Raw genomic sequence first — 19663 nt, 5'->3', positions numbered from 1 at the left:
CGCCAGAAGTATTCAAATTACAGACTTATGACTACATAACCACCCTCTCCCAAAAATTCCCGACTGTGTGCATTGTGAGGATCCACAAGTCTGCAGTCACAAAAGATATGTGATATATTCATAGGTGGATCTAAATCTAAATGTCTCCATCTATTATTCTGAAATCAGCATCATAGAAGATAGTGCTGTATTTTCTAAGCACGTTTTTTATCTTTTTTCCAGGATGATTACATGGAAGCTCTCGCTAGATTACATCTAACTGTGACCAGCGCGTACAAAGTAAATCCTGATATTAACTTTGAGGTTTTTATCCACAAAGTAGACGGCCTGTCAGATGATCACAAAATAGAAACTCAAAGGGATATACATCAGAGGGCAAATGATGATCTCAGTGATGCCGGACTTGAGAAAATACATCTCAGGTGAGACAAACAGGCCATATTCACAAAAGGAGTATTATGGGTGTATTTCTGCATCTATATTACAAATGCAAATTATAAGCCAGCAGTGGCTCTGCTCACCCAAGCAGACAGCATCACAAGGACCTTTGATATTGTTATTTCAGGACAGTACCAAACCTGTGGATGGGCCAGGGTTTTCAGCAGTACTATTATAACTGCAATGTAAAATTGGTCTCAATTGTATGCAAACATACAGTGCATTAAAAGGCGATCCACTTTTATTACGCTGTGCTATCATAGTAACGTAGGTTAAATAATGACCTAGGTCCATCAAGTTCAACCTTTCTCCCTCAACTGTACTCTCTATACCAACACTACACTAACTGGAACTAGGCCTCACGAATGAATTACCATTTTTATTTTTATCATTACTGCACTATTACAATTACAAATAAACCAGTTTATAATTTTTTAATTAGTTTTATTTTTGTATTACTGTTATGATATTACTAAAATCCCTATACCTAAATCTGTTGATCCAGAAGAAGGCAAAAACCCCAGGATACATTCAGCCAATTTGCATCACGGGGGAAAATTCCTTCTTGACCCCGAGAAAGGCGATCAGTACAAGAACCCTGGATCAAAAGTACTACTATAGGTGTAACATTATCATCAACTATCATGAGCATAAACTGCAGGTTCACCTGCATATATTTCAGTGTATATTAAAGGGGTAATTTGTCTTTATTTTTTTTATTCCCAGTGAAATGTATGTAAAAAGATGCACTTACCTGCTGCTGCTCCAATGCTAGCTTTCTACTGCTGCCTGTGATTTTTGTTGACATGGCTGCAGCAGTGACGTCATTTCGGCATCATGTGACCATTGAAGCGGCAGCTGGTTAGTACACCTTACTTTGTTATTTTTATTTATTTAAAAATAATAATCTTTTTATTTATATAGCGCCAACATATTCTGCAGCACTTTACAATTCAGACAATTTACAGACATTATCATCACTGTCCCCATTGGGGCTCCCACTATATATTCCCTATCAGTATGTTTTTGGAGTGTGGGAGGAAACCGGAGAACCCGGAGGAAACCCACACAAACACGGGGAGAACATACAAACTCCTGGCAGATATTGTCCTGGCTGGGATTTGTACCCAGGACCCCAGTGCTACAAAAATCTAATGCTATCCACTGAGCCCCTTTGCTGCCCCTACATACAACGCCCAACTTCCTACATACAGGAAGACTATAAAATTGTAAAAAAATGATTCCTTTCTGGAATGAAATAGTACTATCTATTAGTATTAATGTCTTTAGCTGTAAGGACATTTGTGGAGAAATGGGGGTCTCCCGTGGGCGTAATACTACTCAGACAACACAAGGTGAGGGTAAAACAGTGTGGCAATAATTTATTGAACCACCAGCAAACAATAACATATCGAACAGTCCCATCAAGTACCCAAGATGGTGCAGCACTACACAGTCCTCACCCTTCCGCTGGCCCGCCGGGAATAGAGCAGCTGCAATGTCGGGGCTTCCAGGGCCGACTACCCCCACCAGTGGCACCCCGCTTTTGGCGGGCACCCAAAGAGAGAAGGTAATGGCAAGCTTAGGAAACTAACCGAGAGCAGTGAGGTCTGTGGCCAGGTGATCTGATTGTCCCAACCTGGATTCTTCAAGTTGTCTCTGAGGGTTCAGCAATGGTCAATGGAGAAGATCTGTATTTCTCCAGCTGGGACCGGGGTCCCCTAAACTGACATCCTGTAGATTCTCTCTTAGCTGTGGTTTTGTAAAGGTCTTTCTCATTATTCACAGGGCAGGGGGGAAGGTGGCAGGGGCTCATGTCTCATTGTTTGAGCATTTAATAAATTTGCATAGTTTGTCTACCATTGCTCTGCAGACCAACAAACTATATATGTATAGTCTTTAAATATCATAAATACCATGGATGGTTTTCTGGAAGGTTGCACCCCTAAAAATGAAAATTTTGCTACGTAAATATTTATAGCCCTTTACTTCCTAAAAAATCATACCAGTAGTACAAATTTAAACTTTTACTATGTAATATATGTAAATGAGGACGCTTCAGTGCACCCTTGGCATGGCCAATGGCTGGGTGCACCACTATGCCGTCTGGTTTCCATAACCATCATTGTTCCTGATCTTGACTGACAGGCTGAATTTCTTATAGCGAGTGCTCCATAAACTCAAATGCCTGTTCCAGCACACTGACATTGGGGGAGCCCGGCAGCTCATAGGGTTACGGTGAGCACGCATTCAGTGTGAGTGCAGTGTGTGGGCACGCACTGATCTCCAGCTCCTCTCTGAAACTGCTCACTTGCTTCACTCCCAGGTGAGTGGCAGCCACAAACTCGCAGGAAGTGGAGATAAGAACATGCCACCACCCACAATGAGAGCACCGCTGGGCTCCCCCAGTGTCAGTGTGCAAGTACAGGTGCAGGAATTTGAGCTTACGACTCAGAGGGCGTACAGTGCCTACAAGTAGTATTCAACCCCCTGCAGATTTAGCTGGTTTGATAAGATGCAAATAAGTTACAGCCTTCAAACTGCAAACGAGAGTAGGTTTTATGAACAGAAGCATAAATCTTACAAACCAAAAAGTTATGTTGCTCAGTTGAATTTTATTAAATTTTAAACATAAAAGTGTGGGTCAATTATTATACAACCCCTATGTTTAATACTTTGTGGAATAACCCTTGTTTGCAATTACAGCTAATAATCGTCTTTTATAAGACCTGATCAGGCCGGCACAGGTCTGTGGAGTTATCTTGGCCCACTCCTCCATGCAGATCTTCTCCAAGTTATCTAGGTTCTTTGGGTGTCTCATGTGGACTTTATTCTTGAGCTCCTTCCACAAGTTTTCAATTGGGTTAAGGTCAGGAGACTGACTAGGCCACTCCAACACCTTGACTTTTATCCTCTTGAACCAGGCCTTGGTTTTCTTGGCTGTGTGCTTTGGGTCGTTGTCTTGTTGGAAGATGAAATTACGACCCATCTTAAGATCCTTGATGGAGGAGCGGAGGTTCTTGGCCAAAATCTCCAGGTAGGCCGTGCTATCCATCTTCCCATGGATGCGGACCAGATGGCCAGGCCCCTTGGCTGAAAAACAGCCCCACAGCATGATGCTGCCACCACCATGCTTGACTAGGGATGGTATTCTTGGGATCGTATGCAGTGCCATCCAGTCTCCAAACGTCACGTGTGTGGTTGGCACCAAAGATCTCGATCTTGGTCTCATCAGACCATAGAACCTTGAACCAGTCTGTCTCAGAGTCCTCCAAGTGATCATGAGCAAACTGTAGACGAGCCTTGACATGACGCTTTGAAAGTAAAGGTACCATACAGGCTCGTCTGGAACGGAGACCATTGCGGTGGAGTACGTTACTTATGGTATTGACTGAAACCAATGTCCCCACTGCCATGAGATCTTCCCGGAACTCCTTCCTTGTTGTCCTTGGGTTAGCCTTGACTCTTCGGACAAGCCTGGCCTCGGCACGGGAGGACACTTTCAAAGGCTGTCCAGGCCGTGGAAGGCTAACAGTAGTTCCATAAGCCTTCCACTTACGGATGATGCTCCCAACAGTGGAGACAGGTAGGCCCAACTCCTTGGAAAGGGTTTTGTACCCCTTGCCAGCCTTGTGACCCTCCACGATCTTGTCTCTGATGGCCTTGGAATGCTCCTTTGTCTTTCCCATGTTGACCATGTCTGAGTGCTGTTCACAAGTTTGGGGAGGGTCTTAAATAGTCAGAAAAGGCTGGCAAAAGAGATCTTTAATCCACACATGTGAAGCTCATTATTCTTGGTGCCTGAACTACTTCTTAATACTTTAGGGGGACCAAACAGAATTCTTGTGATTTGAGGGGTTGAATAATAAATGACACTCTGAATTAACTTTTAACGTTTTTAAAAAAAAAAAAAAAAAAAAAATTTGCTGCTGTGCATTTCCCACTTCCAGGCTGATCTACAGTACAAATGTCACAATGCCAAGTTAATTCCGCATGTGTCAACCAGCTAAATCTGCAGGGGGTTGAATGCTACTTGTAGGCACTGTATGTGGTACTCAACACATATATGACTAACTATACCCATTTCTTACAAAAATTCATAAGTACATTTATTAGTTTTGTCTCTTATTTCAGCTTTTATCTTACCAGTATATATGACCATTCGATCTTTGAGGCTTTCAGTAAAGTTGTGCAAAAACTTATTCCACAACTTCCAACATTGGAGAACTTGCTGAACATATTTATATCTGTAAGTAACTATATAATAAATGCAAAATATATAGATTTGTATTATGTTAGTCAGTAAATAGAAAAATATTAAGATTTGAGCGTTCTCAGTGGTTGATACCTTTTAATGGCTAACTGAAAAGATGGTAAAAAATTGCAAGGCTTCAAGACTACTAGGGTCTCTTCATCAGGCATAGAATAGTCCTATGAATAATTATTCTATGCCTGATGAAGAGACCTTAGTAGTCTCAAAACCTTACAATTTGTTACCATCTTTTCAGATAGCCATTAAAAGGTATTTACCACTGAGGACTCTCAAATCTTAATATTTTTCTATGGAATACATAGCATGCATAGTCAAAAAATACTGTGTTTTTGTTAAAATGTCATTATTAAAGTGAGTTCTATATCACCGTTGAGGTGATTACGCATCACTGCATCTGTACATGCGCATTCCATGCGTTTAAATGTGTGGATGGCACCCGGGTCTGGAGGAGAGGAGACTCTCCTCCAGACCCCGGGTACCATAGAACCTGTAAAAAAAATAATAAAATAAAAAATAAATATTATATTTACCTTCTGATGGCCCCCGGTGTGCTTGTCTTCGCTTGCCGGCAGATCACGGTGGACTGAAGGACCGGCGCTAACGTCATTTAGTCATGTGACGGGTCACGCGACGCTGACGTTGCCAGGTCCTTCAGTGTACCGCGAGCTGCCGGCAAGCCAGAACGGATCGAATAAAGACTCCTGGGGCCATCAGAAGGTAAGTATAGATTTATTTTTGACCATTCTTTACGGTCACACTATATTAATCCATGCCGTTTACATGGATTTATATAGTGTGACCAAGTTGTCAAGCACTTTCCAAATGATGCTAAAATTGCTTGGAAAGCGCTTGTCAACCCGTATGCGGAAATGCAAGTGAAGAACACTTCACATCCGCTTGTCCCTGGCAGGAAAAACGCATGTACAATCCGCATGCGTTTTTTCTGCCAAGGAGATGCAGAAACGCTCAGGAAAAATCTGGAGCATTTCTGCATCGTGGGCACATAGCCTTAAAGGTGTTCTTCTCTACTGGACAACCATTTTTTAACTGCTAAAGTGCCCTATATAAAAGATAAAAAAACAAACGCATACCTCCCTGAACATCATCAGTCCAGTGATCTTGATGGTGTCTTCCAAGGGTCATTGTTTTGTTAGGAGAGCGCTGCAGCCATTCAGTATTCTGTCAGAGCGGACATCCGGCTGGAGATGCTGTATGGCTGCCATTTCAAATGTAAGGACTACCTACTTACATTTAAAGTAGCCCTACCTGTTTCACGGTGGCTAAGGAGGGATGAGATGGGTACTGCTAGGGTTGGCATTTTGAGTGGCATCCATAACTGCAGAACTAATCATTAACTCTCCTTTAAATGAATGCTTACACTCTTTAGATTTGTATATTAGAAAACCTATGAATATTATACTGTATTTATAAGAGGACACTTTTCTACAGATACGCAGGAAAATACAGTCATTTTTGCAGTATGTTAGTAATACAGAGTTATCTATAGTAGCCATCCCAATTCCACAGTAGCATATAATCATCTCCTGTGGTTGGTAGTACATGGTAGACTGGCATTTACACTTGTACTTCCATACAATCGCTGTATTGTATGAGATGCCGATATTCTTTGGATTACTCCTACTTGTATTTCTTTGTTACAGAATTCTGGGATAGAGAAGGCATTCCTGTTTGATGTAGTTAGCAAAATCTACATAGCAACAGACAGTGCTCCCGTGGATATGCAGACATACGAACTGTGCTGTGACATGATTGACGTGGTCATCGATATCTCGAGTATCTATGGGTATGTCGGAACCTCGCTGACGTATTTCATTCATGACTTATGTGTGATGCCTTGCTTTATTGTATTTGTTAGTAGCAATTCAAAGTGGCCATTAAAGAAACCTCAAAGAAAGGAGACAATGGGGGAGGGGTACTTGTATACCAAGTGTTTAACGGGCAGTTATGGCAGGTCAGGCGGAATATTGCTTCGCTTTATACATCTGAGATACTACATCTATGAGCCGCTGCAGCTGGCACCAATATATCCAGAATGAGTTGGGCAGCAACCTCTGTATGTGTGAAATTCAGTGCCAGGTCATGAGTGACAAGCTGATGCCAATTTATGGCAGATGATATTATCTAGCCCTAACTTTACTTTACTGTTTCCTGGGTTCAGACAGCCGTATTAAAAAATAAATTGGGCAAGCATTTCAGCAAAGTATAAATTTGAGGAGGCCTCGGAGCAAGGGGAATTATTTTTAATAACTTTGCAAGAAAAATCTTTTATTATTAAATAATGTAAAAAATCTGAAGTGTTTAAATTAATTTTTTCTTTTAAAACTCTAGGAAATCTGTCCCATCAAAGATGTCCCTTAGTATTTTTATTCCTTGAACCGACCAGGAATCAGGAATATAGGAATTGTATATAGAAGCAATAAGAGGTAATGAGAGGGTTTTTAGATAGGTAAATTTATTTGATCCTTTTTTAGGTTTTGAGAGTTTTTTCCATGCATAAATTAATGCTTGAAAAATGGGATGAGAAACAGTTTTTTTTTTTAGCAAAAATGTGTCTAAAAAGTAACTCTCTAGGGTGTGTGTTATTATTTAAAGCAACCTCCAAATCTAACCAGGCCGGAGCCTCTGAATGTAGAAACCAATACAAACTTTGCTTTATAAGATTTGCCATATAATAAGCAGAAATATTTGGAAGACATAATCCACCATGTGTTTTCTGTTTATTTAAAATATTTGTGGCAACTCTAGCCTTTTTATTGTTCCAAATGAAAGAATTTAATAATAATTGAAGGTAAGTTAGTTGGGTTGTAGAAATTAAAAGAGGAAGCGATCTAAAAACATATAATATCTTAGGAAGAATAATAGTTTTAATTATTACGTTTTTCCCTATCCATGAGAGAGCATTGTTACGGAATGTATTTCAATCTTTTATTATTACTTTATTTAATTGCTCACAATTGCAAGCAATTATGTTATTAATATTTTTAGTAACTATAATACCCAGATAAAATCTTTATCCGCCTTACAGAAAGAAGAGATATTTTCTATCTCATCAACTAATTCTTTTTTAATATTAAGATAGAGTATTTTAGACTTATCTCTATCTTAAAATAAGAGATTTCTGAAAATAAGTATATTAATTAATTCTATTATAGAATTTAATGGATCTGAAAGAGACAAAAGAAGATCATCGGCAAATAAACTTACCTTAAAATGACGGGAAGGGGTAGAAATTCCAATTATTTGATTATTTTCTCTAATTTGTTGTGCTAATGGTTCTATGGCCAAAATGAAAAGAAGGGGGTAAAGGGGCAACCTTGCCTAGTGCCATTTGCGATTTGAAAAGAACTAGACAAATTATTATTAATATAAATCTTTGCACTAGGATTTGTATATAAAGTTTTAATATGGGATAATAATTGATTATCAAAGCCGAATTTCAATATAATTTGTCTTAAGAATTCCCAGTTTAACCTATCAAAGGCTTTCTCCGCATCCAGGGTTACAAGAATTGAAGGTATTTTTGATGCGTTAATAAGTTTTAAGGTGTTAATAATCCTGCTTATACCATCCGTGGATTGCCTGCCTTTGACAAAACCAATTTGATCTTTGTTGATTAGGTAAGGGATAACATTATTTAATCTATTAGCAATTAGTTTTGAGTAGATTTTTATATCAGAATTTATTAATGATATGGGCTTATAATTTTTAACTTTATCAAGATCACTATTAGGTTTTGGGATTAATATTATGGTTGCTTCCAGCATTTCTGGAGGGAAAAAGTCTTGGTGAGATGCCAAATTAAACAATTGGGATAAATGTGGGGTCAAAATCTCATTGAAATTTTTGTAGTATTCACTACTGAAACCATCCAGTCCTGAAGATTTAAAAGATTTTAAATTCTGTTTAACCTCACCAATTTTACTAGGCAAAAACGGAGCATTGAAAGAGGATAAATCCTCTGGTTTAATTTTTGGGAGATTAATTGAGTTAAGGAACAATTCTATGGTGTTCTTTTCAGGTTGAACAAAAGAGGGCTGACTATCAATATTGTAAAGGTTATGATAGAACTTAACAAATGCGTCTGCTATATCCTTAGGGTGTGAAAGGTGAGTACCGTCATCTGAAATAATTCTATTTTATTATGCACTCTTTTTTGTTTGATACGATTCATCATGAATCTCGTAGGCTTGTTAAGAGCTGAGTAACATTTAAATTTGGTATTTTTAATCATATAATCATAAGTAGAAAAAAAATCTGTTTTAAGATCCTGTCTCAATCTGAGAATGTCTTGTTGAATTGTATCTGATGGATAAGGAAGAATAAGTTGTTATTGCTCCTTGTCTTTAATTTGGGCCTGAATTTTCACGATTTTTAATCTACTGACTTTTTTATTCCTAGATGAGATTTGCATTAAAATGCCTCTTATATAAGCCTTGTGAGCATTCAAACAAACAAAAGGATTGATAGAATCGGAACTATTGTCTAGAAAATAGTTTTTTAAGGCCGTTTCTATCTCTAATTTATAAATGGGATGTTGTAACAAAAAAGAGTTACATTTCCATAACAAATCATTTTTAATTGGTGTTCCCAAAAACATTTCTCCTATAACTGGAGAATGATATGAAATTGTCTTTGCACTAATTGTAACTTTGTTAAATTTAGAAAGAGTAAATACATCCGTAACTATTAAATCAATTTGAGATGCAGACTGATGAATTTCAGAAAAATAAGTATATTCCCTAGAAGAATAATTTATATATCTGAAGACATCAAATAGCTCGTTTCTGTATATCCAATTATTAAGAGTAGCAGACAAATGGCGATTTTTTGAAGATGAGTCTAAATCAGCGTCTGGGACTATATTAAAATCACCAAGTATGATTAAATCTCCTCTTTTAACCAGTAATATTTTCTTTAATAATTTGTTGAGGAATTTTATGTGACCTCTATTAGGAGCATATAAATTTACTATAGTACAAAGTTGGGAATTTAAATGGCATATTAAAATGTGATATCTCCCTTGTGTACCTTTGTGTTCCTCAATAAAATTGAAAGGGATGGTATTTTTTATTAATGTTGCAACGCCTGCTTTTTTCCTTACATTAAGGGACTCATAAATATGTGGAAAACACTTATGTTGAAATTTGGGATGGTTAAAATCTATGAATTTCGTTTCTTGAAAACAGACTATATCAGCTTTAAAATTGATTACATACCTCCACAAAGTAAACCTTTTATTTGGTCAATTAAGTCCTCTTACATTATAGGACACCAGATTAAAACTCATAGTATGAGATATTTAGTAAAAGATGACAAAATTTGTTGCGTATCAATAAATTCTCATAAAGAGGTATAGATCACACTCTATTGGGAACTTCAACAATCATGATATCAATATCCAAGTGAATCACAGCAATCAACCTAAAATTCAAAATACAGTATACAAAAAATAGGTATTAAAATATAGTAAAAACAAAATTAAAAATGGACAATTATAAACGGTAAAATAAACCGAAGTCCTCCTGAAGGAAACCCACACTCATATGGATTTACCTTCTTTTGTGGGGATAGTTCGCGAAAGAGTCCCGGAATAAGCTACTTCTTTTGAAGAGAGGATGCTTAAAAGATTAAGATAAAAATTATCAACGATTATCCTTAGGTGGAGAATTATACTTAGCGGGAGAGACAGCTTTCATAGTAGTAATGAAATCCCGTCCTTCCTCAGGATAATGGAATAAAATAGTTTTCCCTTTAAAGAAAATTATGAGTTTTAAGGGGAAGCCCCATTTGTAGGAGATCCCTTTATCTCTCAGATGTGTTGTGGTTTCTGAGAAAGTCTTCCTTGCTTCAATAGTATCTTTAGAGAAATCCATAAAAATTCTCAGCTGATTGAAAGGTTCAGGGAAGTGTTTATTTTCTCTGATGAAATTTTGGATTTTCATTTTTGTACTATAAAAGTGTATCCAAAGAATCGTGTCCCTGGGAATATCTGGAAATATATACAGTACAGACCAAAAGTTTGGGCACACCTTCTCATTTAAAGATTTTTCTGTATTTTCATGACTAGAAAATTGTACATTCACACTGAAGGCATCAAAACTATGAATTAACACATGTGGAATTATATACTTAACAAAAAAGTGTGAAACAACTGAAAATATGTCTTATATTCTAGGTTCTTCAAAGTAGCCACCTTTTGCTTTGATGACTGCTTTGCACACTCTTGGCATTCTCTTGATGAGCTTCAAGAGGTAGTCACCGGAAATGTTTTTCACTTCACAGGTGTGCCCTATCAGGTTTAACAAGTGGGATTTCTTGCCTTATAAATGGGGTTGGGACCATCAGTTGTGTTGTGCAGAAGTCTGGTGGATACACAGCTGATAGTCCTACTGAATAGACTGTTAGAATTTGTATTATGGCAAGAAAAAAGCAGCTAAGTAAAGAAAAACGAGTGGCCATAATTACTTTAAGAAATGAAGGTCAGTCAGTCCGAAAAATTGGGCAAACTTTGAACGTGTCCCCAAGTGCAGTTGCAAAAACCATCAAGCGCTACAAAGAAACTGGCTCACATGAGGACCGCCCCAGGAAAGGAAGACCAAGAGTCACCTCTGCTTCTGAGGATAAGTTTATCTGAGTCACCAGCCTCAGAAATTGCAGGTTAACAGCAGCTCAGATTAGAGACCAGGTCAATGCCACACAGAGTTCTAGCAGCAGACACATCTCTACAACAATAGGAGACTTTGTGCAGCAGGCCTTCATGGTAAAATAGCTGCTAGGAAACCACTGCTAAGGACAGGCAACAAGCAGAAGAGACTTGTTTAGGCTAAAAAACACAAGGAATGGACATTAGACCAGTGGAAATCTGTGCTTGGGTCTGATGAGTCCAAATTTGAGATCTTTGGTTTCAACCACTGTGTCTTTGTGCGACGCAGAAAAGGTGAACGAATGGACTCTACATGCCTGGTTCCCACCGTGAAGCATGGAGGAGGAGGTGTGATGGTGTGGTGGTGCTTTGCTGGTGACACTGTTGGGGATTTATTCAAAATTGAAGGCATACTGAACCAGCATGGCTACCACGGCATCTTGCAGCGGCATGCTATTCCATCCGGTTTGCGTTTAGTTGGACCATCATTTATTTTTCAACAGGACAATGACCCCAAACACACCTCCAGGCTGTGTAAGGACTATTTGACCAAGAAGGAGAGTGATGGGGTGCTACGGCAGATGACCTGACCTCCACAGTCACCAGACCTGAACCCAATCGAGATGGTTTGGGGTGAGCTGGACCGCAGAGTGAAGTCAAAAGGGCCAACAAGTGCTAAGCATCTCTGGGAACTCCTTCAAGATTGTTGGAAGACCATTTCCGGTGACTACCTCTTGAAGCTCATCAAGAGAATGTCAAGAGTGTGCAAAGCAGTCATCAAAGCAAAAGGTGGCTACTTTGAAGAACCTAGAATATAAGACATTTTTCAGTTGTTTCACACTTTTTTGTTAAGTATATAATTTCACATGTGTTAATTCATAGTTTTGATGCCTTCAGTTTGAATGTATAATTTTCAAAGTCATGAAAATACAGAAAAATCGTTAAATGAGAAGGTGTGTCCAAACTTTTGATCTGTACTGTATTTGGTGAGGCTTTCTTCGGCAAGGCTGGTGGACTATATAATTAACCTCGCTGAGTTTCTCCACCACCTCGTACGGACCATTTGGCAAGGAACTTGCTCTCGACAGTAGGGATTAGCACCAAAACACGGTCCCCGGGCTGGAACTGTCTTAGTCTCGCCGACCGGTTATATGCCATCGCCTGGGCTTCCTGCACCTGGAGATGTTCCTTCACGATGGGCATCACCTTTGACATTCTCTCCTGTAACTGGGCGACATGTTTGATGATACTCCGGTGTGGCGTGACTTTGGACTCCCAGGTTTCCTTGGCGACGTCTAGGAGACCTCTTGGATGCCGCCCATATATGAGCTCAAACGGAGAGAAGCCAGTGGAGGCTTGAGGAACTTCTCTGACTGAGAAAAGCAGAAATGGGAGCAGGTAGTCCCAGTCTCGCCCATCCTTTTCAACGACCTTCCTGAGCATCGCCTTTAAGGTCTTTTTGAAGTGTTCCACTAGGTCGTCCGTCTGTGGATGATAACTCAGATTCGGACCTCGGTTTATCTGAAGGACTCTACAAAGCTCCTTCATCACCTTGCTCATGAAGGGGGTTCCTTGGTCTGTCAGAATCTCTTTTGGCAGACCTGTTTGAGCAAAAATATGGAGCAGCTCTTGGGCTATACTTTTACTGGACAAGTTCCTTTGGGGAACCGCTTCGGGGTACCGGGTCGCATAGTCCATGACGACCAGGATATATTGGTGGCCCCAAGCTGATTTAACTAAGGGGCCCACGAGGTCCATGGCAATCCTCTCAAAGGGAACCTCTATCACAGGTAGTGGGACTAAGGGGCTACAGAAGTGGGAAAAGGGAGCGGTTATTTGGCAGGTGGGGCAAGACCTACAATAGTTTTGAATTTCTCGGTAACACCCTGGCCAATAAAACCTTCTCAGTATCCTCTCCTGAGTTTTCTCGACCCCTAGGTTTCTCCCCAGAACATGTGAATGGGCCATATCTAGTACCCTCCGTCTGTATGGCCCCGGCACTAACAGCTGTTCCACTATCTCACCGCCCCTTAGTTTGGCCACCCGATATAGCAACTCCCCCTGCACTGCAATGTGGGGGAATCTGGTGTCGGCCCCCGGCTCTTGGGCAACCCCATTACATACAGTAACCTGATTGAAAGCCCCCTTTATGGTCAGGTCTCGAACTTGAGCAGTCCCAAAGTTCTCTCCGGACATATCTAACTCAGGGAGGTTGGCCTCCTCGGTCACCGTCTCCCCCTTGTCCCCGACAAGGACGCACAGTGGGAACTCCTCCACCTGAGACTTCATCGGGGGTTCTTCTCCAAGGACCAGGCTTTTCCCCGCGCTACTTAGTCCAGTTCCCTGCCTCCACAAGTCCCAAAATAAAGAAAAATCACGGCCCAATATGTGTATCAGGTCCTTAACTACCCCGACTTCATGGGACTGGGCACCACAGTCTGTCCCGACTGTCACTGTGGCCACGGGATAGTCCTTGGCGTCGCCATGGATGCACCAAACGCCCACAGTTTTGGAAGGGATCAACTTGTGGGGAAGGTTAGCTCTGATCAAGGTCACCAGACTCCCGGAGTCCAACAGCCCAAGCACTTTTGCTCCATGAATGGACACTGCACACGCCTGCGGCCCCTCGCTGGGTCGACAGTCCACGCTACAGGCAGGATAGGCATAATAAGAGACCCATCTGGCTAGGCTGCAGTCCATGGGCTTAGGAGATATTTGACACCTGGCGGCTACGTGTCCTGGGTTGTGACACAGCCAACAGACTATATCTTTATTAACAGTCCTAACAGCACCTTCAGTGGGAGTGGGACGTCCCCCAGTGGTGGCTCTAGACCCCTTCTGTGCTGAACCCGCCCCCTTTTGGGTATCCCAGTACAGAGAAGTGACTGCATCCGGTTTCCCGAGGGATCTCTCAACTACCTGGTACCTCCCTACTAGGCCGATGAAGTCATCTGCGTTCTGGGGATCACCCTGGGCAACACAGGTCTGTACTGGATTGGGAAGGGAATGCATGAATCTGTCAATCACCACCCGCTCAACCATCTGGGCCGGAATGGAGGACTCTGGTTGTAGCCACTTCTGAATGAGATGAGTTGGTCAAACATTTGCGAGCGAGGGGGTTTGTAGCTAGCGTACGCCCAGTGATGAACTTGTTGGGCTCTCACCGCCATATTTACTCCCAGGCGTGCTAAGATCTCTGTCTTTAGCTTGGGATACTCCTTAGCATCTTGCAGCGCCAAGTCGAAATATGCCTTTTGGGGTTCACCCGATAAATATGGCGCCAGAACTTCTGCCCACTGTCCTGGTGGAAGTCTCTCCCGATCAGCCACCCTCTCAAAAACAGTCAGAAATGCTTCTACATCATCCCCAGGGGTCATCTTTTGCATGGCCCGCCTCACTGCATTCCTGACTTGAGAATCATCAGTTGGCCCTGGGGGTGCCCTGCTCTGGATGGCGTCTGCCAGAAGCTGTATCTGCTGTTGCGCCTCCTGCTGGTGCTGCGACTTTTGCTGCAACTGGATTTGCTGAAGCAACAGTTTGGTCATCTCTTGGTGCTGCTGCAGAATGCTCTGCTGGGCCTGCTGCATACTCTGCTGGGTCATTCCCATAAAACCGCACACCCTTTAACAGAGTAAACCCACCAGCATATAACATGCTGGCAGAAATAAAGTAGGTCTTAGTTCACACAGGAGAGCATCCTGGGTGACACATACCTCCCCTCACATATAAAACCAGTGAGTCTTTCACACCCTTTATACATGTAAAGCGCCATGAAATAAATGGAACTATAATAATAAATAATAATAATAAATAATAATAATAATTTACCTATTAAGAAAAAAAGTGGATTTCTTTGGAATAAGACATTGGATCGCAGATGTCAAGGTATCATTTTATTAAACTCTCTATGACCTGCATGCCCATATAGATGTCTTAGGTAGGTTGTTCCTAATGACATATTCCCATTAATATGTCACTAATTCACACTGCTTTCACCTAGTTTCATTTTCTAGATATTGTTGATCCCTCTAGTGGTAGGAACTGCATACAACTACAGATTTTCACAATAATTTCCAACTGCAAAGAAAGCTACTGATTAGTGATGGGCGAGCACTAAAATGCTCGGGTGCTCGATGCTCGGGTCGAGCACATTGGAATACTCGGGTGCTCGAACCGAGCAACGAGCCCGATGTAAGTCTATGGGAAACTCGAGCATGTTTCAGGCAGCTTCCCCCGGTGGTCTGCAGAGGGCCTAAAAATTGCCCAAATCGATAGGAACAGTGCCAAATGACATGAGAACAGTATGGGGAAGAGCCCTGGAAGCATTTCTGACTCCCAGGTCACTTCTGTCAACAACGTGGCTCAGAGTATTACGCCACTTTTACGGACTCACAATATAGCATCCAAAAACGAAACCAAAATGGATTTTCCTGGGAAATATGTTAAGAAACATCCTTTCCAGGGTAATGACTTGAATATAAAACAAAATAAATAACCAAAAACAAAAATACTCCTCCACACCTTAGGCTATGTTCACACTTAGCGTTTTTGATGCGTTTTTGCACTTTTGCATTGCTTTCAACCGTGACAAATGCATTCACCAGGAAATGTCATTTTAACATTTTACAACCTTATCTGGCCATGTGGTGTGTGACACATCATCAGACACATCGTGTTTCATTCATGAAGGAGGGACTCTGAAAGTCACAAAGCCTATTTTTATAGGGCCATCAGGCGGCCTTTACTATTCTTAAAGGGCCAGCAGTCGGCCCTCATTATTCTTAGAGAGTCATCAGCCCGGCTATGTTTTATTGTTCCCATTACTAAAGAGAGGGTCTCCTATACTGTTATTGCGTATGCAGTGAGTGGCAGGGCTGCCCAAAATTTGGACGCACCCCAATACCCCTTTGAAGAGACTTAGAGGAGGGCCTCCTGAAAACAATGTTCCCATTATTAGGAAGTGGGTCTCCCATTATGTTTGCCTATGCAGTGAATGCAAGGGTTGCCAAAAATTTAGAAGCACTCCAATGCCCCTTGGAAGAGACGTAGAGGAGGGCCTCCTGAACATTTTTTTCCCATTATTAGGAAGTGGGTCTCCCATTGTGTTTGCCTATGCAGTGAATGCAAGGGCTGCCAAAAATTGGAAGCACTCCAATGCCCCTTGGAATAGACGTGGAGGAGGGCCTCATAAAAAATGTTCCCATTAGAAAGGAGCGGGTCTCCTATACTTGTAATGCGCATGCACTAAGTGTATGGGCTGAAAAACATTTACCCCTGGGGGGGGTATACATGAACATACTGTATAACAAATTTTTTTTGCGGGCATCATAAACACCCTTTAAAAAAATTATGTGGGTGTTGCATCACGGACCACGGTCACCCATATATGGTAAGGTGGTGATATGATATGATATGGTGGTGGAGGATGAGGATGAGGAGGAGGACAAGAGCAAATAGCCAAAATCAGGAAGCGTATACCCATGTGTAGATGTGAAGAGGTGCATGGGAATACACCTCCCAAAAAAAGACACTGGATTTGAATTTATGTTATGCTGCTATCATTCGGTGGTGTTGAGAAGTCTGGCCCAATCCAGCCCTTGTTCATTTTTATAAGAGTCAGCCTGTCAGCATTTTCAGTTGACAGGCGGATGCACTTATCAGTTATAATTCCACCAGCGGCACTAAAAACCCGCTCTGATAAAACGCTGGCGGCAGGGCAGGCCAGGACTTCTAAGGTGTAGAGATCCAGTTCATTCCACGTATCCAGATTGGATACCCAGTAATTACAAGGCACAGAGGAATCATGGAGGACGTTGGTACGGTCGGCAAGGTACTCCCTCAGCATCTTCCCAAACTTTGCACTCCTTGTGAGAGTACCCCGCGCCTCAGGGCCTGTGCGATGGGAGGTGCTGAGAAAGTTCTCCCAGAACTTTGACAGTGTTCCCCTGCCTCTGCTGGATTGAAGTTGTGTCTCTCTCACCTGTACTCCTTGGTTGTCCAACGAACTGCCGCCAGAGTTGTCAGATGGGAATTTTTTTAATAGTTCCGCAACAAGGGCCTTCTGGTACTGCCCCATTTTTGTAGACCTGTCCGCCTCAAGAATAAGAGATATAAAGTTCTCCTTGTAGTGTGGGTCTAGAAGTGTCACCAACCAGTAATGACTGTCACCCAAAATTTTGAGAACGCGAGGGTCATGGGAAAGGCAGCGTTACATAAACTCAGCCATGCGTGCCAGACTGCTAACAGGCAAGACTTCCGTGTTCTCACCAAGAGGATGACTGACCATGCTCTCTTCCTTCTCCTCCTCTCTGTCCTCTGGTCATCCACGCTGAACAGACGGTATGACAGTTGTGCAGGTAGTACCGTCTATAGCGCATTAAAGTAGCTCCTGTTCTTCCTCCTCCTCCTCATTGTCACCCAATCCACGTTGGGATGAGATGAGGCTGGGCTGTGTGTAATCATCCTGTATGGTTCCTTGCTCCATCTCATCGTGCTCTGCCTGCAATGCATCCTCTTTGATTGTGAGCAGAGAATATTTCAGAAGACAGAGAAGCGGAATGGTGATGCTAATTATGGCATCATCGCCGCTCACCATCTTGGTGGAGTCCTCAAAGTTTTGGAGGATGGTACATACAGTACAGACCAAAAGTTTGGACACACCTCATTTAAAGATTTTTCTGTATTTTCATGACTATGAAAATTGTACATTCACACTGAAGGCAACTATGAATTAACACATGTGGAATTATATACTTAACAAAAAAGTGTGAAACAACTGAAAATATGTCTTATATTCTAGGTTCTTCAAAGTAGCCACCTTTTGCTTTGATGACTGCTTTGCCACTCTTGGCATTCTCTTGATGAGCTTCAAGAGGTAGTCACCGGAAATGGTTTTCACTTCACAGGTGTGCCCTGTCAGGTTTAATAAGTGGGATTTCTTGCCTTATAAATGGGGTTGGGACCATCAGTTGTGTTGTGCAGAAGTCTGGTGGATACACAGCTGATAGTCCTACTGAATAGACTGTTAGAATTTGTATTATGGCAAGAAAAAAGCAGCTAAGTAAAGAAAAACGAGTGGCGATCATTACTTTAAGAAATGAAGGTCAGTCAGTGTGAAAAATTGGGAAAACTTTGAAAGTATCCCCAAGTGCAGTTGCAAAAACCATCAAGCGCTACAAAGAAACTGGCTCACATGAGGACCGCCCCAGGAAAGGAAGACCAAGAGTCACCTCTGCTTCTGAGGATAAGTTTATCCGAGTCACCAGCCTCAGAAATCGCAGGTTAACAGCAGCTCAGATTAGAGAGCAGGTCAATGCCACACAGAGTTCTAGCAGCAGACACATCTCTTCAACAACTGTTAAGAGGAGACTTTGTGCAGCAGGCCTTCATGGTAAAATAGCTGCTAGGAAGCCACTGCTAAGGACAGGCAACAAGCAGAAGAGACTTGTTTGGGCTAAAGAACACAAGGAATGGACATTAGACCAGTGGAAATCTGTGCTTTGGTCTGATGAGTCCAAATTTGAGATCTTTGGTTCCAACCACCGTGTTTTTGTGCGATGTAGAAAAGGTGAACGGATGGACTCTACATGCCTGGTTCCCACCGTGAAGCATGGAGGAGGAGGTGTGATGATGTGGGGGTGCTTTGCTGGTGACACTGTTGGGGATTTATTCAAAATTGAAGGCATACTGAACCAGCATGGCTACCACAGCATCTTGCAGCGGCATGCTATTCCATCCGGTTTGCGTTTAGTTGGACCATCATTTATTTTTCAACAGGACAATGACCCCAAACACACCTCCAGGCTGTGTAAGGACTATTTGACCAAGAAGGAGAGTGATGGGGTGCTACGCCAGTTGACCTGGCCTCCACAGTCACCAGACCTGAACCCAATCGAGATGGTTTGGGGTGAGCTGGACCGCAGAGTGAAGGCAAAAGGGCCAACAAGTGCTAAGCATCTCTGGGAACTCATTCAAGATTGTTGAAAGACCAATTCCGGTGACTACCTCTTGAAGCTCATCAAGAGAATGCCAAGAGTGTGCAAAGCAGTCATCAAAGCAAAAGGTGGCTACTTTGAAGAACCTAGAATGTAAGACATATTTTCAGTTGTTTCACACTTTTTTGTTAAGTATATAATTCCACATGTGTTAATTCATAGTTTTGATGCCTTCAGTGTGAATGTACAATTTTCATAGTCATGAAAATACAGAAAAATCGTTAAATGAGAAGGTGTGTCCAAACTTTTGGTCTGTACTGTATGTCTGACATCCATGACCACTCCTGAGGTCTT

The 19663-nt window shown here is 41.7% G+C and overlaps 1 protein-coding gene across 2 annotated transcripts in view; it reads left to right on the top strand.

Annotated features, from left to right (window-relative positions):
- The window catches only part of RRAGD (Ras related GTP binding D), an 87607-nt gene that overhangs the window by 47110 nt on the left and 20834 nt on the right, over nucleotides 1–19663 (top strand). For both annotated transcript variants that reach the window (XM_073675700.1, XM_073675699.1), the window contains exons 3-5: nucleotides 223–422; nucleotides 4573–4687; nucleotides 6373–6515. In XM_073675700.1, the coding sequence (XP_073531801.1) occupies nucleotides 223–422; nucleotides 4573–4687; nucleotides 6373–6515 (458 nt within the window). The remainder of the gene's footprint in view (nucleotides 1–222; nucleotides 423–4572; nucleotides 4688–6372; nucleotides 6516–19663) is intronic.

The sequence above is a fragment of the Phyllobates terribilis genome, unplaced genomic scaffold (assembly GCF_046119375.1).
Source record: "Phyllobates terribilis strain yellow unplaced genomic scaffold, ASM4611937v1 Scaffold_3__8_contigs__length_932513732, whole genome shotgun sequence".
NCBI lineage: Eukaryota > Metazoa > Chordata > Amphibia > Anura > Dendrobatidae > Phyllobates > Phyllobates terribilis.
This window is presented reverse-complemented; position numbering and strand designations above follow the sequence as displayed.